Here is a 25,002-nt window from a genome sequence, read left to right on the forward strand (position 1 = left end):
TTGATCTGACTCAGGTTGTTGCGAAAGTCCATGAGAATGTGCGGCGCCGAAGAGTTGGTGTCGACCGTATTAACACGAAGGTTTCACCCATAGCTGAGGAAATGATTGAAGACCTTCTTCGTATGGATGCCGACTTTTTTGCAGATGGACATTATGCTGATTTTCTTGGTGCCGCTCCCGAAGAAGACAGGATTACTCTTGACAAGATATTGAACCATGACTAACTTTTTCCTTTGGTAACTAATTCTTCCTTATAAGTCGTGATTGTGATAATATTGTAAAGTGAATATCACATTTCTATATTTGTCTAGCCCTCAAGTATTTTCGGTGACTATTTGCTGTATTTATATAGTGCGAGGTTTATAAACCAAGGCAATAATATATAATCTTTGGCAAGTATCAGCCCCCGAGCTTCTTTATTTAGCACTATTTTGTATTTTTATTGACTCACGAGGTATTTGAGTACCAAGGCGAGACTTTACTCTAGGCGAGTCTTCGAGTATCTTTGGTGTCGAAGTTCTATATTTATTTTGCGAGGTTTTTTAGACCAAGGCACTTACGATTTTTGATGTGTACACTCGTATTGTCTGGCTTCTGATTTTGTTATATTTGGCGAGGTATTAATGTACCAAGGCGAAATATTTCAATGAATCTATATTGTATGTATTTTGAGACTTGGGCGTTGAGCCTCCGAGCGTGTCGAAGAATAAGAAATATATCTCCACTATCTTTGTTATATTGTAGCACCACGAGCCCGCCTCATTAAAAACCTTCTCCGGCCCCACTCGGTGCCCCGAAAAGGAAAAGAGTGCGTCCGAAAACTCGTGGGCGTTTCAAGTACATTGAAGTTTTACAAGGACTATATTTCAACTCTAGGCGTAGAACCGCCTAAGTTGCGCCACGTTCCGGGGTTTGGCTCCTCCACCCCCGTCTTCTTGTCCTTTATCCTGTATGCTCCTCCTCCGATTACTTCCGTGACGATGTAAGGGCCAAGCCATGGTGACTCGAGTTTTTCATGACTTTTTTGCGTGAGCCGAAGAACTAGGTCGCCCACTTGAAAAGATCTTGGCCGCAAACGTCGACTATGGTAATTCTTCAAGTCCTGTTGATATTTGGTAACCCTTGATAATACCTCGTCTCGAGCTTCATCGAGTGCGTCTACATCGTCTTCCAATGCTATCTTTGAAACTTCTTCATCATATGCTGTGACTCTAGGGGAGTCGTGTTCTATTTCTATTGGAAGTACCGCTCCGCGCCGTGGACCGTAAAAAACGGGGTTTCTTGTGTCGCCGTATTTGGTGTTGTTCGGATGCTCCACAGGACGCTTGGTAATTCTTCAGTGCCAGGTATGTCGAGCTTTTTCTAAAGGTCCCAACGTACGTTTCTTGATACCATTGCGGATGATGCCATTGGCTTTCTCGACTTGCCCATTGGTTTGAGGATGTGCAACCGATGCAAAGTTCAGCTTGATACCCACCTCTTTGCAATAGTCTTTGAATTCATTGGATGTGAAGTTGCCGCCGTTGTCCGTGACGATGCCGTGGGGCACTCCAAATCGAAGACGAGGCCTTGTATGAATTTTACCGCAGATGCTCCGTCCGGTGAATTTATCGGCTTCGCTTCTATCCACTTTGTAAATTTGTCGACGACTACTAGCATGTACTCCTTTCCTCCCCGGCCATGATTTATGTAACTTGCCAACCATATCGAGTCCCCATTGTGCAAAGGGCCACGACAATGGTATTGGTGCTAACTCGCTCGCCGGAGAGTGAGGTTTTGCGGCAAACCTTTGGCACGCGTCGCAAGTTCTTACTATTTCCTTGGCGTCCTCGATTGCTGTCAACCAAGTAAAATCCTGCCCGAAAAACTTTGGCCGCAATAGCTCGACTACTTGCGTGGTGTCCACATATTCCTTCGTGTACATCCTTCAGAATTATTCTTCCTTCTTCGGGTGTGACGCACCTTTGCAAGACGCCCGAAATACTTCGCTTATACAATTCTCCCTTGACCACCGTGAAAGCTTTGGAGCGTCGAATTACTCGCCTTGCTTCGACCGGATCGTCGGGTATTTCTTTCCCGAGGATATATGATATGTACGGCTGCATCCATGGTATCTCGTATCACCATGACCAGGTCCCGATCTTCTTCTTCGTCCTCTTGCTTTTCCTTGGTAGCCCCCGAGGGTTTCTTCTCCTTCTTTTTTGGTTTTGTTGACTTAGTGGATCTCTCTCGTTATCTCTTCCCGTAATACACCCGGCGGGACCGCCGGCATTGCGACCCGATGTTTGCAAGAACGCTCGGCTTCGTCGTTGCTCGCCTACTAATATGATTTACTTCGCATCCATCGAACAACTTCTCGAGCTCGTTGTACACCTCCTTGTATGCCATCATGCTATCATTGACTCGCGTCACATTGGTTCATAACTTGCTGCGCCACCAACTGTGAGTCGCCAAAGATTTTTAGTCGAGTTGCACCACAGGCTTTCGCCATCTTCATCCCGTGTATGAGAGCTTCATATTCTCGCTTCATTGTTAGATGCGTTAGGGAACGTCATCCGAAGGATGTACTTCAATTTGTCGCCTTCGTGTGATATGAGTACTACTCCCGCACCAGCTCCTTCTAGTCTTTTGGACCCATCAAAGTTCATAGTCCAGGTTCTCGATAAATCTGGGGTCCTCGTATTTTGCAACTCCATCCACTCTGCGATGAAGTCCGGTAGTATTTGCGATTTTATTGCTTTTCTTTTTTCATACGTGATGTCCCGAGGGGAAAGTTCTATTCCCCAGAGGGAGACACGACCCGTAGCTTCTGCCTTATTCAGTATATTTGACAAAGGAGCTTCATTGACCACTATGATCGGGTGTGCCGAAAAATAGTGGCGCAATTTTCGTGCTGTCGTGAACACTCCATATGCTAGCTTTTGGTACTGAGGGTACCTTTGTTTTGAGGGCGACAAGACTTCGCTCACGAAGTATACCGGCCGCCGTACACCATGGATTTTCCCTTCTTCTTCTCTTTCGACAACTAACACCGTGCTAACCACTTGGGGTGTGACCGCAATATACAAGCAGAGAGGTTCCTTTTCCTTTGGAGCCACCAGGATTGGTGGTGTCGAGATTTTTCGCTTCGCATCCTCGAAAGCTCTATCGGCTTCTTCGTTCCACTCGGAATTTATCTCCTTGTTTTATCAGCGCATAAAATGGTAACGCTTTTTCTCCTAACCCGGCGACGAATCCGCTCAAAGCCGCGACTCGCCCGGCTAGCTGCCGTATTTCTTTCAACTTCGTTGGCTTTCTCATTGTTACTATGGCTTGTATTTTGTCGGGATTTGCTTCAATCCCTCTTGCTGAAACTAGAAACCCCGTAAGTTCTCCCGCCGGGACGCCAAAAGAGCACTTCGTCGGGTTCAGCCTTGAGGCAGAATTTGTCGAGGTTGTCAAAAGTTTCTTTGAGATCCTCGATCGTTGTTACCCCTTTTTTGACGTTATGACGACATCATCAATGTATACTTGCACGTTTTTCCCGATCTGTGTTGCTAAACACTTCTGCATCATCCTCTGATATGTTGCTCCCGCATTTTTTAGACCGAAGGGCATTGTCTTGTAGCAAAACACGCCGTAAGGTGTAATAAACGCTGTTTTGGCTTCATCATCTTCTTTTAATCTGATCTGGTTATAACCAGAGTATGCATCCAAAAAGGAAAGACGTTCACAACCTGCCGTGGAGTCGATGATTTGATCGATCCTTGGGAGGGGAAAGTGATCCTTAGGGCAATGTTTGTTGAGACACGTAAAGTCGACGCACATGCGAAGGACTGCCGTGTTTTTCTTCGGCACCATCACCGGGTTAGCTACCCATGTGGCTTCGTAGATATCTCTCCGATAAAACCAGCTTCCTCTAGTCGATTTATTTCGATAGCATGGATTTGCGGTTTGGTTCCGAAAAACGCCGCAAAGGTTGTCCGATTGGTTTTGTCGTTGGATCCAAATTTAGGTGGTGCTCGGCAAGTTCCCCGGGTACTCCCGGCATGTCAGCTGGACACCATGCGAAGATTTTCCAGCTTCTCACGGAGGAACTTGACGAGCGCGCTTTCCTATGCGATATCCATGTTATTTGCAATGGATGTCGTCTTTTTGGATCCGCCGGTGAATCCGCACCTCCTTAGCATTTTTCTCTCGTGTTGAAAGTTGATTCTTTGTTTGGCCTTCCAACGTCCGGCAGTACGTCGTAATCGAGTCATGCTTTTCGACGCCAAGTATTCAGCTTGCATCCCGAAGGTTTCGATAACCGATGGAAATCCTTGTCGCACTTATCGCCCAAAGCAAAACTCCCTTTGACCGTGATTGGTCCCTTGGGTCCAGTGCAATCTCCATAACAGGTATGTGTAGTGTGGTACTGCCATAAATCTAGCATATGCTGGTCGTCCCAACAAAGCGTGGTACCGCGATGGAAAATCCACGACTTCGAACTCCGGTCTCGATTCTATAGTTTTCTCGGGTTCCAAACCGAACGTCGAGGTTGATCTTCCCCAATGGGTAACTTGGTTTCTCCGGTGTGATTCCGTGGAACCTTGTGTCCGTTGGCTTCGTGTTTGCTAAAGATATGTTCATCTTCCTCAATGTATCTCGCATACATAAGGTTTAAGCCGCTGCCACCATCTATGAATACTCGAGAAACGTCGAATCCTCGCGATAACCGCCGGCGTGAATAAGTGCCGACCGCCCCGGTCGAGGAACTTGTTGCGGGTGGTCTCGCTATGGTGAAGCCGATGTCTTGCCCCGACCAATTGAGGTACTCAACTCGTTGGTGGAGGCATTTTCTCTCGCCATGAACACCTGTCGCGAGATTACTTTTTGAGCTCTATTGGACGGCCTTCCCTTCTGAATCATCGACACTGCTCCGTTGGAATTAGGATCAACATAGGGTGGTGGTGCCGGTGCTGCCGCTATTCTGAGCTGGTGTCGATTATCCTCTCGTAATCGCGGGAGGTGGCGGTAGGTGAACTTCGCTCCCGGGCTCCCGAGGATTTCTCTCGTGCTGCTCGAGCGTGAGCGTTTTCTCGCACATCCGAACATTGCTTGAAAATTTCGACAGCCTTTCCGCAGTGCCCTCGACCGTCTTTTCCCATTGCTATCAAGGAAGAAATGCATCCGGCACGGTCCGTTTAACATTTCTTCGGGGACACGAAAGGTCTTGGGAACCTTGGCCCACTATTTTGCCTCGTTGCGGGAATCGTCCCTATTATCGCTTCGCTGCTCGTTGCTTCTTTGATAATCATCTCTATTGCTTCCCCCGTGTTTGTCCGAAATCCCGCCGAAATTTGCCCCGGGGCGTCATAGTTCGGGTACCGCCGAGGAAATCGTCGCCTCGATTGATAATTTCGACCACGGTCCTCTTCTCGGTGACTCCGTGCCGTTTATTGTGGACAGCATCTTCTCCATCCACCCATTTATTTGCTATCTCCATCAACGCGGATACTGTCTTTGGATTGGTCCTTCCCAAGTCCTCGACAAAGTCCCCACGCCTAACTCCTGCAACAAACGCATCTATTGCTCTTTCGTCAGATATATTTTCTCGCCGAGTTTTTTATGATGTTCCACCTTTGGATGTATTTTCTCATTGACTCATCTCGGCTTTTGTCGACATGCCCTCAGCTCTTCTAACGACGCAGGCTTTTTGCACGTGGACCCGAAGTTCTTGACAAATACTTCCTCGAAACTTTCCCGAACTGCCGATAGATCCTGGCTGAAGTTTTTTGATCCAAGATCGTGCGGCTCCACTTAAGTGCACCTGAATACTTTGCATTGCTGTTGTCCTAGTTCCTCCAGTTAATTTTACCGTTTCAAGGTAATCAACTAGCCAATCCTCTGGATCTTGCAAGCCGTCGAATTTTTTGAAATGATCGGGCAACTTAAATCCCGAAGGGACTCGAGTTTTTCGTACTCTTCTCGTGAAGCACGGCAGGCCGCACATATCTTCATCGTTAAGCTCGGGGATTGCCGATGGTCTCTTCTCGCTTTGCCTTGCTCTATCGACCCTTGCTTGTACTCCCGTATCTCTTGCTCCACCGGGCCCTTCAGAGCCGCCGCCGTTGCCGCCGCGGGTCATGGACTATTTTGCCTTGCCGCTCCTTCCGGAGGCGTTGTTACAAACGCCGTCCCCATAGCTCCGACCCTCGCTAACGCCATATTGTATAACGTTTCTCTTGGGTCACCCGCCGGTGGCCTAGATGCGAGAATATAAGCTTGTGTCGCCATGTACCCAGCTTTCCGGTGTCTTAGGGATAATGTTTCCTCTTTCATCTATCGACATAAAGGACATGTCGAGATTTTGAATTAAGTGCTCTCTTTCTCGCTTCGGGTATGTGTTGCAACCTTGATCTTCCTCTCGTTCCGAGCCTCCCCGTGACTATCATCCGAAACTCGGATTTTCGACTTAGATCCGCCCTTCTCCCCGCCGGATGCGTAGCTGCCTCCTTTCTCCCGTCCAGTCTCAGCTCGTCCGTTTTTCTATGTTTCCGGCAGCTCGTGCGAGTCTATATTGATAAGCTTGCAGCTCTTGAGCAAGTAGCCGTTGTCGTCATTGGTTCCGAGCCATCCAGGGCTTTTGCAGCTCTATCCCAGGCTGCTTGTGGAAGTTGAACTCTGACACGTGGTGTGGGCCCAACATATTTAGTGCCCATACCTCTCCTTAGATCTGAGGGATCGACATAAGGGTTACCCAAATCGTCGAAAGCCTCTGATGTTTCCTCTTGATCTTCGATAGCATAGATCTGATGGTATTTTGCACTCAAATCTATGTTGGGTTTGGTGACATCATTATTGAGATTGATGAAGACCTCGCCCACTGTGATAGATTTGTCGATGAAGTCGTAGCTGTCGTCATCGCTTGAGCCATCGCTTATATATGAGTCCGCAGATGACTCGAATGATATGTCGTTGAAGATCTTGGCGAGTTTCTCTCTTGTTCTGGTACTGATGTAGCGTGTTTCCGAGGTTTCTTCTTCTCCTGACTCGGTTGACGACGCATAGCTTGAAAAATCGGAATCGACCGCCGACGATCCCGACGAGATCGGAATTTCGACACGATACGATCCTTCCTTCTCGACGCGAAAGTGAAACCTTCCGAACGTCATCTCTATGGGAGGAACAAAATCGACAAGACCAGCAGCGACCTGTTTACCTCGATCCATAGTGTTGCTTCCGGTTGACGATGTCGAAGACTTTGAACGTGCCATCGAGATCAGATCCTTACGCCTCTAATTCCCACGTACGGCGCCAATTGACAAGGGATTAACTTATCAATGCCTATGGATTGTAGGCTAGGGTTTAGTTAGAAGTAGAGGGCAAGTAGATCTCGAAGGTTTCAGCTCGAAAAGTACTCGACGAATATGAAAACTAGGGTTTGCGTACAATGATTCGATGATTTTTCGTCCCTCGACCCCCCTTTATATAAGAGGTGGAGCCGAGGGTTTCGCTTCGTACAAGTTACAGAGTTCGGGACGGTTTCTAACTCATCCCGCCAGATTACAAATAACACTTCCTATTACAACTCTATCTTTTCCTTAAATATATCTTGGGCTTCCGAATCTTCTTATTCTTCGAGTAGTGGGCCTTCAGTAAACCCCGGGTACTATATCCGGCAGGCCCATTTGGGATGCCTATGTCATATGGATTCATGAATTGTCAATCCCCTTTGATGTCCGAGTCATTTCTTGAGAATTCAAAGTTTAAATCAATTAGTATGAGGTCTAGTGATAAATGTGGTTAAATAAGGATTTCCATCACTAACACATTACGACATTGTTTTGTTTTTCAATAAATAAATAAAGTGTTCATTCGTTGCAAATACATGGACAATCCACTTTTTTGAGCACGGTTAGACGTGATGGCAAGTTGAAAACTGGATCAAATAAAACTTATGATGGATATGGTACTCTTATCTTAGCGTTGACCTACGGAACATATCTCTTTAGGTTACCAAGTATGATAGCATAAATGAAGACATTTTTTTTCTCATATGAGACCTGGTGTTACCAGAGAGATGGCTTCTCGACTATTCCATTTCCTTTTGACATTTGAGGTACTTTATAAAGATTCCTACGGACGCAAAATGTCATGGAAATAATTAAATATTGCTAACCACCGCTAACGTGGTCCAATCAAGACTTACACTACGCACATATCATTGTAATAGTTTTAAAGATTATCCAGCATGCGAGTTTCTTACAAATATATGGCTGAAAATAGTATTTACTATCGAATATACTTGAGTCAGACGTGCTACCGACTTTGCAATTCGATTTACACAAATGGCAACATTTTTCTCATCCAACTCGGTGTTGTCAAACATATGGCTTCCTGAATTGTCAATCCGTTTTGATATTCAAGTCATTTCATGAAGATTCAAAGTTGAAACCAATTAGTATGAGGTCTAGTGATAAATGTGGATCAAACAAGGATTTCCACCACTAACTCATTAGGGTGGTGATTACTTTTCAAAATAAATCAACATGCCCATTTGTTGCAAATACATGGATAATCCACGTTTTCGAACACGGTTAGATGTGGTGCCAAGTTCAAAACTAGATCAAATAAAACTTATGATGAATATAGTATTCTTAATTATCTTAGCGTTGACCCTCCAAACCTATTTAAGTTCCCAAGTATGAAAGCATGAATGACGGCATTTTTGCTCATATGAGACTCGGTGTTATCAGAGAGATGGCTTCTTGATTATTCAATTTCCTTTTGACATTTGAGGTACTTCATAAAGATTCCCGCCGATGCAAAATGTCGTCGAAATAAGTATATACTGCTACCCACCGCTAACATGGTCTAATCAAGACTTACGCTACGTGCAAAGATTATCCGATATGCGAGTTTCTTACAAATATATGGCTGAAAATAGAATTTGCTCTTGAATATACTTGAGTCGAACGTGCTACCGACTTCGTAATTCGATTGAATGAAGGCATCACATGATTTAAATACTTACCTTGAGGGTACGGTCTTATGATCATTTTATTGTATGTTGGTTCTATATATTTGTTGCATATGGACAGGAAGTGTGTACACATATGACGACACTCTTGCTCATGTAATGGCATCGGTTCATCCTGTTGAAGAGATGACTCCCCAGCAAATAAATTATGCTTCCCTTTTGATCTTGGATGTACCTAGTGTGATTAATTGGTGCTCCCTGCTCAGCAACCTCGCAACTCATCCATGTATGCCATGGTGAGGCGGTGGAGGCCTTGGAGGGTCTCGTCTCACAGAGCTACCTGATACAGGCCCACGGCGCAGTAAGGAAGAACGGGGCTGGTGGCACTTATTTCACCACAGAGTACTACAACTGACAGGTGGGTTGCACGCGAGACTTAGAAAACCGAGACGAGAAGTGAACGCAGAGTCTAAAATGGCATGCCCTGAGTTCACGGTGTCGACACCCAACGTCCCAAAAATGTTTTCTTTTCTGCTTGACCAATCGGAGATCAGATCTCAGGAAGGCGTCTAGGACTCCATGTTTCACCGGAAACAGACAGTTATTGGTTACGGCGAGAGTGGCGTTGACCTGTGCATGCATTCGTGAGGTAGAGAGGAAGCTATAGCTCATCTCAGAAACTCAATTCAGCTCCCGGGTGCGTATGATCTCTCTACCATAAAAATATATTTCCAAGTGTTAAAAAAAATTGATAAAAAAAATTACATGTACCATAATATATGTGTATTCGTCAAGTTTCATGAAAAAAATGATATTTTTGTAGTCTAAGCGAAAAAGAGAAAATTAATCTTGTGATAAGTCTTTGTTTCAGCACCGAATTTTGTCTTTTTTACACACGGTACATGACATGTCGATTTTTCATGAAATGACTTTGCGAGCGTGTAGCACATGAAGATGTACGTGCGATTTTTTTTTCAATTTTTCAGTACAATCAAAGGTGTTCATACATACGCGCACACACTCACCCCTATGAACGCACACACGCACACCCTACCCCTATGAGCACCTCCAAGATACTGCATCGAAGAACTGATCCGGTGGGTCTTGAGATTGACGAAGTCACCACAGGCGCCTCGCTGTCGACGGGAACGTCGCCTCCAACTGAAGAATATTCCGCCTTTATGAGACACCAAAGTGTCAAATCTGGGATTTGAACTTTGGTGGGCTGGGGTACCACTGCCCTCCTAACCATCCAACCACAGGTTGGTTCTCAATTTTTCTGACATTTTAAAATATATCTAACATGTATTTTAAAATAAAGGAAGCATACGCTCCCATGTTCAAAACATCACTCATCTATACTACTCTGTCCGTCTTGGTTTAACAGTCACACAACGTAATTTAAGATAAACTTTAACAATTAATTTAGTTAATAAAATATAAATTTTACATCTACAAAATCTATATCATTAGATTCATATGCAAAAAAAAATTTCAATGATATAATTTTTGTGACATATATTTCATATTTTGTTGATCAAAATAATGGTCAAAAAAAATTCTTAAACTACGTATCCGTCTGTTAAACCAAGACGGAGAAAGTACTTGAGATTTAAAAGATGCTAAAGCTGAAATACTATTAACACTTGAAACATGTCCTAGCAAACTGCACTGATAAGACTAGTCATAGTGCATAGTAATTTCGATTAGTGTCATGCACATGACTGACACTAGTTTATGCTACTATCTTTATAGTGCATAATAATTTCGGAAATTCAATTCGGCTCCCGGGTGCGTATGCTCCCTCTACCAAAAAATCATATTTCGAAATGTCGAAAAATTTGGACAAATTTTTTTGCATGTACATCTCCATAATATACGTGCGTTCATCAAGTTTCGCGAAAAACCAATATTTTGTGTGGTCTATATAAAAAAGAGAACGTTTATCTTGTGAAAAGTATTATTTTTAGCATTGAATTTTGTCTTTTTACACATGTCACATGATAAGTCGATTTTTTATGACACGACTTTGTGAACACGTAGCACGTGAATATGTATGTGCGAACTTTTAGTTTCAATTTTTTTTTAAATTTAAAATATATGTAAGATGCATTTCAAAATATAGGGAGCATATGCACCCATGTTCCAAAACACCGCTCCCATAATAATTTCAATTAGTGTCATGCACATGACTGACACTAGTTTATGCTACTATCTTTATAGTGCATAATAATTTCAATTAGTGGCATGCACCAGCACAAGATATATAGCTCTGTTAATTAATTTATAGACTCATTGTGTCTTGAAAAATATGATGTTATTTACTTTCTCTTTCTCTCTTCTCATTAACTCAGTGTCACCTAAACAAAATTGTTGAGTTGGACTCTAAGTTACTTTGCTTATAAGTAGTTTCAAATGTGAAGTGCAGGGAGAGACGGGCATTGTGGAAAACTTGGAGACAGAAACGACGAGGCATCAACATGAGGAAGTGCTGTGATACTAAAGGATAAAGTGGGGAGAGCATATCAAACAAAATGTGGTACGCTGATAACTGCAAATTTATGCACCACATATACCGGTAGATGCGCTTGCAGTTCTATGCAGTGAATGTCAAATGTATCTTTAGTTTGGACTTTTGAGTTATCCACTCTAATTTTTTTCCCCACTTGACAAAAAACTGGGATTATTGCTCGATAATTGCCGGTTCTTACAAGATCAAGTCTATAGGCTAGGTATCATATTGAGTAGTTGACATTAATATCTCAATTCTATTTTCCAGTTCATGTCCTGACCAAATACAGAGCTTGGCAGCTCCATATGTATATATATGTACACCTACGTCGTCTCGGGCATATCACCATTTCTTTTGACCCCTCCGACTAAATACTATGGCTGCCAATCTCAAGCTCGCCGCGTTGTGCCTCCTTCTCCTCGTCGTCTCCTCCCTCCCTCTGATCGTGCACGCCGAGTGCGAGTGCGAGCAGGCCGGAGATGAAGAACACGACAAGGCGGGTGCGCTGAAGCTCAAGATCATCGCCATCTTCTGCATCCTTGTGGCCAGCGCTGCGGGCTGCGGCATCCCCTCGCTTGGGCGGAAGTTCCCGGCGCTGAGCCCGGACACGGACCTGTTCTTCGCCGTGAAGGCCTTCGCTGCGGGGGTCATCCTCGCCACGTCCTTCGTGCACATCCTCCCGGAAGCTTTCGAGAGGCTCGGCTCGCCGTGCCTCGTCGACGGGCCGTGGCAGAAATTCCCATTCGCCGGATTCGTCGCCATGCTAGCAGCCATCGCCACCCTCGTTGTCGACACCATCGCCACGGGGTACTTCCAGCGCGCGCACGCCAAGAAGGTCTCCGCGGCCGCCGGGTACCTGGAGGCATCAGGCGCCGATCACACGCAAGGCGGTCACTTCCACGGCGTGTCGGCCGCCATCGCATCGTCGTCGTTCGCGGGGGAATCCGACGACGGCGAGCAGCTCATCCGCCACCGCGTCATCTCGCAGGTGCTGATCGATGCGTCCATACTTAACCAAATTGTCGATGCATCATGCTGTGTCCATTTGCCCATGCATCACGTTTCTAGTTACTAAGTCAATCTGGGACCGCGTACAGACTAACTGGCTGACTGTCTTGTTTGCTCATGGAATGTTTTATCTGAAGGTGCTGGAGCTGGGGATCGTAGTGCACTCGGTGATCATCGGCATGTCTTTAGGTGCATCTGAGGATGCTACCACGATCAAACCACTCGTGGCTGCGCTAACTTTTCATCAGTTCTTCGAAGGGATAGGGCTCGGAGGATGCATTGTTCAGGTATGTGTTCCTCAACATGAGTCTAATTCTGCTCATATATGAATCTGTGTGTAAACTTTGCGAAAATGAATTTGCTAATCTTCTGGCGTCTAACAGAAAGGCCGTTTGGATTTTAGAACTCAAAATTTTCAATATTATTCCACATACTCCCTGAACTACATCGTTTCTAAAAGAAGTCTACTGAACCCTAAACTATCAAATCATCCATATTAACTTCCAAACTTGCTAAAATTCTTCAAGCTGAACCCCTGGCCTAGTTTGGCATTTCTGATTTTCATGGAATGTGCAAATTATGATAGACGTATGGAATGCAAGTTCGTAATCTGCAAAATTACATTTAAAAAAATTGAAGGACCCGATATGTCGAATATAGGGGATGAATAGGTGACTAGAAATTTTAACAAATTAGTTGATTTTAAGGAAGTATTTATAAATATTATTCTAGTAAAGGCATCTAAGTGAACACTTGTTAGTTCTACGTTCTTCAGTTCACATTGTCCTTAACTTACTTCTAGCTTGTTTAGCTTGTCTATTGTGCTTTCTGAAGTAACATTGATATATAGCTTGTAATTCAGGTGTTGTCTTGGTGGTGGATGTATTGCTGTTGTTAGGCCCGAGATACTGTAGCGGGACTTTTGTTTCTTAGTTTTCTTTTCTTGTTTTTGGCTGTGTGCATCCGTAGTGCCATTAGGGTGGTGCGTTGTTGCAGAGGCTGGGTGTAATTGGTATCTTCTTGATATTAATATATTCCCTTTATTGAAAAATATAGCATTGTGGCAAAAAGCACACACTATACATGGAGTCCTAGCCTTCTTCACCATGAGCTCACCAAACGAAGTATGAGAGCTCTTCCACTAGTGCTTGATCTTGAGTTAATCTTCGGACCTTTACAAAATGCATGGGAAAAAAAATCCACAACCTTGGATGCTCCCAAGTGAAACCAATCGTCTAGGGGTTGTCACAAACGAAAAAGTAAAACGGACGATGCGAACTCAGAGGGAGAATCAACTTTTGGTTTGGTGAATCACAGATCTATGCTTCTTCTTTCTCTTCGATTAATTTTATTCAACTTCGATTGGAGGTGAGAGAGAGATATGAAGCTTTTGAAGGTCATTAATTAATGATCTTTAATGTTAGCTCCATCTAATATACTGTATATCTTTGGAGAAGAAGACCTTACTTATATAGCTATATTTAACCGCTATTACAACTCCACGTTAGCGTGGAACCTTCTGCTAGTCCAGAAGTCTCCAGGGGGCCTAGAGCCACCACACAAGACCTAGAGTTTCGTGGATGAGTCCTGAGGTTAGATGGATCATGTTCAGATCCTCAAGGAAAGTATATTTATTTGGGGTTTCTCCTAGGCATGTATGAGTATTTCGATATTGTGTTCTTAGCACTTGATCCACTTTACTTGCAAACATCGAACCATTCTTAATAGTACATCTTCTCTACACAGCTCAAATACGGCAAAACATAGGTACATAACTCGTCGACATATTGATGGTTAAGCCTGTTCTCATACTGGCTAGTCCCATAAAATTATCGTTCATTAACATAGAAATCCACTTAGGGGATGAATATGTCCTTTCAGATATTGTTTCAATTTATGATTTTATATCATGTGCAACGATGACTAGATATAGTTTGATTCATTTTGTCCATCTTTGTAGAAGAGATATGGTCCTACTATTGATAATTTTTTGCAGGTTGCCAACCAGTAGCATCCCCGCCTCCAAGATTTTTTGTTTTTTTAATGAAAAATCAAATCTTCAAAACTATCCTAAATAACCATGTTAAGTTCTGGATGGCGACTTAGTCTTATGTGCTTCAAAAATAAAATAATTCACGGGCATGGAATATATGTTGTATAACGTGAGACAAAAAAGGTATCAACCGGATGTATATGGGATTCCATACAAAAACACAAAAGATAAGAAATTTGTCCTGTTCCTTCTCCACAAAACATATATATATATTCATACTTTCAGTGTGATCTATCTTTCATTGCATCCTTACTTCTATAATTTGTTAATAAAACAACATAGGACTCATTTTAAAGGGTTTGAGGGTTTATAGTTCAGCGTTCAAGTCAGGCGTAGTACAATAGTCCAGGGTTCAAAATAAACATTTTCTTAGTCACATGATTTTTACATCAAACTAAATTGTTTCCATTTTCTCCTCTTTTTATAATCATTATATTAAATATTACACCATATTGGAATTCAAACCGCATTCACATGGCATTGGATTATGCCCATTTGGTTGATCCATATGTACAGTATTTACTTCTGGTTCTAGTATAATCAAGAACACTGCAACATAAAACAACGTCCTGGTTAGAGTATAGAAGATATATTCAACCGTGTGTTAAATTAGTTTACCATTTGTGACTGATTCACCACATCATATCACCTTCTTCGACACCACTATTTTTTTTATACTTTTTACTTGATTGAGAGTCACTAAACATTAGTATGGCCTACCAAACATGACACAAATTTCTTGGCCCATAAATTGATTGTAGAAAATGTAGACTAAGTGAATAATGACATTTACTTGGCTATATCATACAGGCTCAGTTTCGCCTGAAGTCTGTGTTGATGATGGCATTCTTCTTCTCACTCACCATGCCACTTGGTGTCGTGATTGGCATCGTGATATCCTCTACTTACGACGAGAACAGCCCTAGTGCACTAATTGTGGAAGGGCTCCTTACCGCTGCCGCTGCAGGAATTCTGAACTACATGGCTCTCGTCGATCTTCTAGCTGAAGACTTCATGAACCCTAGGGTGCAGAACAATGGAAGGCTGCAGGTCATTATAAACATCTCCTTGCTCGCCGGGACAGCTCTCATGTCCATGCTTGCTGTATGGGCTTGAGGAATTTTCCTCAGATTAAATTATTCATTTTGTGTTCATGAGGTGAGGATTTAACTATTTTTTTGTGTAAAGAGGTTTTCTGATTTGTTTCTTCATTGCTGTAAAAATGTGTGCATATATTGATCAAACTCGACACACACTATACTATATATTCCTTTGTCCAGTATATTACGACAACCAAAATGACGAATGCATGTTAATGTGCTCTCTTTGTATCAGTTAGTCTATGCGAAATTTTTATCACCCTTTTGTATATTAGGTGAAGCTGATTGCAATTTAACGAAACATATGATGGTCGCCACGATGGTTATACCAACTGACATGTTTCTCATATTACTCGTACAAAAAAGGTTATGAAAGGCAGGTTTCCCTCCCGTCAAATACAATCATCACCCACTCTTTACCACCTTTCTGAGAGGGTATAAGAACTATCTCGAATAGGCCGCAACCCATGGGGGAAAAACAAAGGAGTTTAGATTGGATAGGTGGTATATTTCTTGGGTGTTCCTCTGTCACCCGCCTACTCGCCTTAGATTTGTGGCTTTCGGCGACTGGTGTTGAGCGAACACCACTCTCTTTAGGTACTTACTACAAACAACCTTCTTCTGTGGTTGACCTAAGTTTATGAAACCTAGAGGCGTAGGCGTCAAGCTGGGTGATGTAGCAACAACATAAAAATTCTTCTAGAGTCGTTTGGTAGCCCGCATTCTAGCGCAGCGGGAAGAAGTTCCCTGCGCGTTGCAGATAGGTCATGGATCATAAAAGCCACGTTGTTTGGTGGCCTGCACAGAGTTTTTCCGGCCCCGTGGAGATTTGGGCTCAGCCTGTTTGGTAGGTCGGATTTCAGGCCTTGTAGCAGCCCAGACCGGCGCCCTGTTGTTTGGTTGCAACCCAGAATCTGCTTTTGCTTACCTATTCTTTTCAGTGGTGAGGTTACCAGCGATCAACAACACAAGCAAGAAAACAATCAAAGTTCAGGCAGACTTAGCACTGATCATAGTTCAAACACGGTCATAGTTGACGACACTAGACGATCATAGTTCACGACACACCAGAGACGGTCATAGTTCAACACACGACAGGAACAACAACTAGACACAGACATGGTAGCAGCGACACAGAACCAGATAAGCTTCAGACATGAATTTGGAAGACGACACACCTGGTGGCATCGTCATGGTAACGACACCTGGTCATCACCTCAGTGCAGGTGTGGTCGAAGATGACCACATTGTACTCGAAGGTGGACACCTTCTTGAAGATGAGGAACTGGCCTGTCTGCAGCTGATGAGCCATGGCGAAGCCCGCCCGCCCCTGGTTGATGTATGCGTCATCGCCTTCTCTCACCAAAGTCATCCTCCAGTTGCAGCCAGTGTTGGTGGTGATGATGATGTTCGAAGGGATTTCTCCGAACCACCTGACGAAATCTTGAGGGATCCGTAGCCGGCTGAAGGTGGGCGTGAAGACGATGCGTAGGAACTGGTCCGGCCCTACGTCCGGCCCTACGTCCGGCTGGAAGTGGCCAACGTTATCCGCCCTTCGCTTCTTCGATGATCCCTCCTCGGGGGTCTCAGGTGACCCAAGCTTGAGCTTCTCAGTCTACCATAAGAACACATGCCATTAGAGATGTACCTGCTCACAAGTATATAGATGAAAACGAACATTAAAAATATGTGATGCCTCATACATTGGATCACACGACAGCTCATGAGACTGCCCTCAAACTAATTCTAGTGTGCAAGTAATCACACACACACGACTAAGTTTGAGGGCAACACCTTGTCTTCCAGTGTTCCATTGTTCAATCATTGGCCAATGCATTAGACAAACAAAATGAGGCCTCATAAATTGGATCACGGAAGGCAAACGGATTGTCCGCAAACTAAGTCTAGTGTGCAAGAAATATGGCACACATGACTAAGTTTGAGGGCAGCACCCTGCTTTCCGTTGTGCCATAGTTAAATCATTGGCCATTGCACAACTGAAGAAGTACAAACATGGAAAGCAAGGTAGCATAGGCCTCATACAATAAGCACATATGAAGGAGATGTTTGATCACAACCAATGGCATGGTGACGTTCAGTCATGCCATAGGTTCTGATCAATCATCTCCTCACACTATGATTTCCGGTTACAATCATCAGCCTAGTTCAATCGGAAAACAAACACAGTCTAGAACAAACTAGCACGACTCATTCCGCACAGCAATCTGAACATGCTAAGCCCCAGCGCAAAAAAAACCTCCCCTATTTCCATGCATAGTAAAATCTGGCAGTTTCAGCAATCAACACTCCGATCTAGGAAGGATCTACCGCAATCCAATATTAGAGTAACATATCTAAGCAAATCGAGACCGTGAACAGCAAGAACTGGACAAGAACAACAAGAAATGGGGACGAACACCTTGCAAACATCAATCCGAACGCTATCCTAATGGAAACCCTAGTAGATCTAATGTGCATGTACAAATAAGACTTTCTATTACAACTCTAGCTTTCCTTAATAATATCTTGGGCTTCCGAATCTTCTTATTCTTCGGGTAATGGGCCTTCAGTAAACCCCGGGTACTATCTTCGGCAGGCCCATTTGGGATGCCTGTGTCACATGTCGTTGCAAATGCCCGAGAATGGCATGTTCTGGCAGAATGAGTACGAAGGTGAGAAGGAGAGGTCGTTACCGCCATTGTTCCGGCCAAGGACGAGCTCGAGGTCGAGGGCGACCTTGAGATGCCGATGAAGACTGCGGAGCAGGTTGCGGCTGATGTCGTCGTGCTGCTCGCCGATGTCTCCTCCTCCGGTACCGGTGCTCCTCCGTGCGGCGGTGCGGCGGATTGGTCGGTGGGAGGGGAACCGCCGGGTGATGTGACAGTTTGGGGGAGGTCGCGAGTGAGAGGAAGGAGAAGGAGCGGTGACCCTAATTATGGCGTGTGTTCCCGAAGGGACGCGACGTTTCCGCCTCCCTTCTCCAGCGTGCAGCCTTCTGGCCGCAACGGGCCTGGTCCCGGAGAAACTATCATTCCGGGCGTTCCTCCAGGGCCTATCGCGGGGGTGCTTTAAACCCGGTTCCTGCGAGAATGCGGCGGCCTGCAGACATCCAAACGGCCGATTCCATGACACAGCCCATGCAAAAAAGTCATCTGCATACTACCAAACGCGCCCCTAGGTTCTTAGTTATGTCAGGACTCCCATTTTGCTGCAAGCCGTGATTAACACACACACACAACATAGATATCATCTTGCGGTGGAATTGCACCTGCAACCATGCACGCACATGAGAGACCATAATACATAAAAAAATTATTGGTATGCCATCGAAAAAAATGCACTAAATGATGTTAAGGGGTGGTATGTACAAAGAACACCTAGGCCGAAAACCACTCGTGTCTAAGATAGATTGTCCGGCCCAGCGCCGATGAACACATGAGGATGCTTGTAAACCGGACCACGACCTTAGCATTTAATGACTATGTCTTGATTCTCTATAGATTTGCATCATTCAACCTACTTTGCCTTACTATGGCCTATTTATTGATTTATTCTTCCATGCCTCCATTATCGATTGTCTCCACCTTATACTAACTTCGGAGCATTGTGTACCGTTAAGTCCTAGGTCGAAATGTGAAGAAGGAAACGGTAAAAAAATAGATAATGTAAACCAATCATACCATGGACTCTCACCATCATGTATGTGGGATGTGAGGCTATGTTTCCTCCCTTGGTCCATAGGGAATGCCCACACATCAGCGCAATCCCGTGAACACAAAAGATACTAGTCAGCGCGCGCTTCGCCCCGGCGCCTGCTTACCGTTGTCACACGGCGTGGCTGACGTGATCTGTCTGTTGGCTGTTTAACTGATGTTTAAGGTGGTGTTACTGGTTTGGTTTAGCAGAGCAGCTAAAGGCATGTACAATAGTCTAAATCAGTTGTCTGTAAAACCAGCCACGTAGGAAATTTATATGATGCCGAAGAAAGAGAGAAAGAAGAGGCGGCTGCCGTAGAAATCGGTGCTCGTAGACAGACCCTTCCCCGTTGTATGGAGGGTGTTGTTTATCGTGGGCGAAAAATTGGGTGAGCAGCTCTCCAGTTGATTAACAGAATCTAGAGATTTTACGGTGCCAACGTGTGGCCAAATAGCTTCTTATTATCTTCAGACGAAAATTTAAAATAGTGCTCTGACCGCCGTTTCACAGGAGCATAAGCTCCCGCCTATGGAAAATACATTTTGAAATATCAATACAATTCGAACAAAAAATTCCGCGCTTACGTAATGACATTTTATATGCGTACACCAAGTTTTACGAAAAAACCGACATTTTTTATGACTAGTCTAAAAAGACAAAAAATGCACCACGTACACAACTTCTTTTACACCAATTTTTTTGTACACATGACACTAAAAGTGTCGATTTCCTGTGAAACTATTTTGCGAACGTGTAGAATTTCGAGATATAGCCATTAAATTTTGTATCCGAATTTCTCAACATTTCGAAAGTGTATTTAAAATAAAATTTAAAAACCGAGAGCATGCGTTGCTACGGCATCGTCCAAAAAAATGTAAATGTTACATGCATTTTTTTATTTTTGGTGAAAAACATTAGGTCTCCTTTGCATTATAGAGGGGGCAAACTTTTCTTGAAAGCCATCACATCTGCTCGTGTTGCTCCTACCCTGATCTGTAGAGCTGGTGCGACTTATCGTGCTTAATCAATGATGATGACTCAAGCAGCTATACTCCTTTGCTGAACTAGGTATATTATGCACACTTTATCTACCCTCTATCTTTCCAACAGTAAATGATTTTTATGTCCCGTAAATTTTATCTCACTTCAGAAGTCGAGTAGAACATAAGGAATATAATAGACATGGCCAATTTTTTTATTTACATGATGTACAAAAATATGACATAAAATACGTATTTTTGGTGTTTTTACACTGTTATGACTCATATATGTGTTTTTATGTCAATTTATTTGTTTTTACACTGTTATGACTCATATATGTGTTTTTTTTATGGAATCTACTTAATTATCCACCATTTTTCCTCATGTGAAGACCTGTGTGCTAAATATGGTTCGAAACTATAAATATCAAGGCTGATGCTAAACATGGTTCAGGTCAGGATTTCAGTTGCTAAATTCCATTTGGGTGATACTGTGTATAAGCTGGTTCAACTGTTATCAACACTGTCGTTTATAGGAGCTGCCTGGTGATTCCTAGGTTGCAACACCTCCGGTCGTTAGCTCCTCGCTAGCTGCTGTCTTTTATAGGACCGAATGACAATCGCCACCACACATTCATTTGGCTAACAACTATGAAAGTAAATTAGCTCTTGGACCATACTATCGGGTAACACACTTGTGTTAAAAACAATCATGTTTACAATGATGGGTCCTGCAAATTACAAGTTTACAAAAAAGTAAACATGTTACATGCATGTCACATCGGCTAAAAAGGAGATCCAGACATCAAGCAAAAATGGACATACAATCAAAGAGTAAGGAGCAGTTATTTGCAATGACGGGTGGATTGGTCAGAGCTGCAAGGAGAGACTCGGTTATGGTGCGATAAAGAGCTTGCTTCAATGCTCGGATTCAGGTAGAAAGTAAGAGCAGTAGCATATTCATAGGAGAGCTTTGTACTTTAAATTAGTAGTCCCGGTAGTTAGAAAAAAGCTCTGAATACGGATTCAAAGCATCAAGATAGGTAGTCCGATCATTAGTTGGCCAGTCATAGCAATTTGAGTAGAAAGCTTGCTTCATAACCATATCATTCAACTGAAGTTGCCAGGTCGGGTAGCTAGGCTTCCTTGATATCTTAGCTACATATTCACAGCCAACATATTTACTTTGCATATTCTCAATTATATTATTGTCTGCTTGGAGTCCAAGTTCTAAATGTGCTTCAAATCAAGATCCCCCCCCCCCCCTAAATGCTCTATTTGACACTTTCAAAATCAAAACTAATTCAACACGCCATGTGATTACAAATACATGGCTGAAAAATATAGTACACGTAAAATATAATTAAACTCAGACATGCTACTAAGTTGCAATCCGAGAGCAGGCATGCACATGACAAGTTGAGTAATCCTATCGTGGTGTCGACCATGTCATTATTATATTTTTTCTTGTCATATATCTTTTGTATCTGTTTATAAAAAATGAAAACATTATTGCACATATGAAGTCCTAGTTCTACTCAAGAACTTAATTACTTCTTACACATACAATTCCCTCTTGGTCTTTGAGGAATTTTGCAGTTACTAATCCCATTGGTAAATGCAATTGAAATATAATGGTATCAGGTCTTGATGTTAAACGTGGTTAACACAAGGATTTTGATAACATAGTAAAATGGTTAATGTTAGAAAATTTGCATGCCTAATACCTGTTGAAAACAAAATTCCCTCTAACAAGAAGTGAAGTCAGGTAAGGAGTGAAATCAGAACTGAATCAAACTAAAGCGTACGATGAACTGAGTACCCTTATCTTAGATTCAATCTTAAAATCAATATACTATTAAAAATGGCATCAATTTTACCCATTTGAGATTCAATGGTGCCAGAGAGTTAGTGTGTAGAGTTCTCAATATTCAATGCACCGTTGATATCCTAAGTACGTTCCCTCTTAAAACTAAATTTAGACGTGTTGGCAAGTCCAAAACTGGATGAAATGAAAGCATATCATCAGTTGAGTCCTCTTACCTTAGTGTTAAACCTATAATAATTATATAGTTTATATTGTTACATAGTATTTACACAATAATAACAATTTTTCATCTAAAACTCGGTATATATTGTCAAAGAGTGTGCTTTTCGAATATACAACCCCCTTGTACTCGACGCACTTCATGAAGATTTCAAGGTGAAATCTATTACCATCATGACAAGATGCTAAATGTAATTCGAACAAGGATTTCCACCGCTGATGGATTAATGTAGTGCTTGTTTTACAAAATAAATCAACATGTCCATCTATTAAAAAATGTGGTGTATATTATAATCCTCACTTTGAAAACTAAAAGTACCATGCTTTGTCAAGTTCTATACTCGATCAAAGGAAAGCACACGAAAAATTGAGTATTGTTCATGTTAGCATTGGCCCTAGAATCATTATATTGTTTTAGTTCATGATGTGCCATTTACATAAACTGCAAAAATTTCTCACCCAACTCGGTGTTGTCAAACATATGGCCTCCTGAATTATCAATCTCTTTTGATGTTCAAGTAATTTCATGAAAATTCAAAGATAAAATCAATTAGTATGATGTCTAGTGATAAATGTGGTTCAAATAAGGATTTCCTCCATTAACACATTAGGGTGGTGATTTTTTCAAAATAAATCATCAGGTCCATTTGTTGCAAATACATGGATAATCCACGTTTTCGAACACGGTTAGACGTGCTGCCAAGTTCAAAACTAAATCAAATAAAAACTTATGATGAATATAGTACTCCTATCTTTGCGTTGACCATACGAACATACATTGCATTAGGTTGCCTAATATGATCTCATGAATGACGACATTTTTGCTCATATTAGACTCGGTGCTCTCAAAGAGATGGCTTCTCGATTATTAAATTTCCCTTCAACATTCGAGGTACTTCATAACGATTCACACCGAAGAAAAATGTCGTCGAAATAAGTAAATATTGCTACCCACCGCTAATGTGGTGTAATCAAGACATACGCTACACGTATAGCATTGTGACGATAGTTTTGAAGATTATTTGACATGCGAGTTTGTCACAAATATATGGCAAAAATAGAATTTACTCTCGAATAGTCAAGTCAGACGTGCTTCCGACTTCGCATTTTGATTAAATGAAGACATGGGGCGATTTAATTACTCTCACCCTAGGGTACTGTCCTAGGACCATTTTATTGTTTTGCTGGTTCTGTATGTTTGTCGTATATGTTGGAAGTGTGTACACCAATGACGACACTCTTGCTCATGTGATGGCACAGTTGAAAGTATGACTTCTAAGCAACTATGTTCCCTTTTGATCTTGGTTGTTCCTCGCGTCATAATTCGTGCTTCCTTCTTATCTAGTAAGTACGACGCAGCTCATCTCTCCATGGCGCGGTGAGGCGGTCGAGGCCTTGGAGGGTAACGTCTCACAAGGCTACATATGATACCGGCCCACAGCACAGTATGGAAGAGAAGGGGGCTGATGAGGCACTGTTATTTAATCCAGAGATTAGAACTGAGAGGTGGGTTGCATGCAAGACTGAGAAAAACCGAGACGGGAAGTGAAATCAGGGTCTACCATGACAAGCCCTGCGCTCACGGTGTCGACACCCAACGTCCCAATTAACAATATTTTCTTTCTGTTTGACCGATCTGAGATCAGATCAGAGGAAGGCGCCTCGGAAGCCATATGTCACCGCCGGAGACAGAGAGTCATTGGTTGCGGCGAGAGCGGCGGAGGCAGATAGAAAGCTACAGGTTACAGCGACATCTATCTGAAAAAATGGAATATGCTCAAGTTCAAGTACTACAAAGTACCAACCCTTGATGGATTCCCAAGCAGGAGAAAGGAAAGTGTAAGTAACCTAGTAAAGTGGAGAATCGGTTTTCAGCCAGTTTTTTTATAAATTGGTCAATTTCCCTAATCTTAATGAAAAAGCAGAGCTTCTACCGGTTGCTCCAAAATGTAAAGTGGAGAGATAGACGGAGAGGTGCTCTAACGGTGGTAAAGCCAGAAATGATGCTAGAAAAAACATGAGATACAACCTGAGATACTAAACGAGAAAGTGGTGAATGCATATATATCGAACACAAAGAAAGACGTGCGCGTGCGATCCATGTTGTGAATGACAAATGTATCTTTGGTTCAAAATCGGCCTTTCCATCCACTCTCAGATTTGCCCTTGATGACCACAATTGATTATAGGTCGATAATTACTGGTTCTTACTAAATTAAGGGCCACGTACTTCGATCCGCGGGATTCTCAAACACGTGATTAGAGTATCACGTATAGAACCTACATGAAATTTTTTCAAGTAGGAAAAATAAGGAAAAATTGCAACATGAGATTTGCGTGGATGAAAATATTCTTTCAAAACATAGTTCAATGCAATTCTATGGGAGGATCTAATCCTAAGAATCAAGCGATATATATAGGGAAAAAAATCTAAAGGTGAAAATTCTTAAGGGGTTCTTTGAATCAAAGGAGCCCTAAGTCGTTACGCTTGCTATCAGGTTGAGTTGTTGACAGTGATATCTCCATTATATTTTCCAGTTCATACCCTGACCAAGTGACCAAGTCCAGAGCTACTGGCAGCTCTGTACGTATATTATATAAGCGTGTCTATGTCGTCTCCGGTAGGTCGATCACCATTCTTTTGATCCCTCCAACTAAAACC

The 25,002-nt window shown here is 42.8% G+C and overlaps 1 protein-coding gene across 1 annotated transcript; it reads left to right on the forward strand.

Annotated features, from left to right (window-relative positions):
* Positions 1-11,832: 11,832 nt before the first annotated feature.
* Positions 11,833-15,633, forward strand: LOC124695805 (zinc transporter 9-like). Its single transcript, XM_047228618.1, has 3 exons — positions 11,833-12,444; positions 12,602-12,751; positions 15,328-15,633. Exons 1-3 carry the CDS (start codon positions 11,833-11,835, stop codon positions 15,631-15,633), a joined length of 1,068 nt encoding a protein of 355 aa, XP_047084574.1.
* The last annotated feature ends 9,369 nt before the right edge of the window (positions 15,634-25,002 follow it).

The sequence above is a fragment of the Lolium rigidum genome, chromosome 3 (assembly GCF_022539505.1).
Source record: "Lolium rigidum isolate FL_2022 chromosome 3, APGP_CSIRO_Lrig_0.1, whole genome shotgun sequence".
NCBI classification, from domain to species: Eukaryota; Viridiplantae; Streptophyta; class Magnoliopsida; order Poales; family Poaceae; genus Lolium; species Lolium rigidum.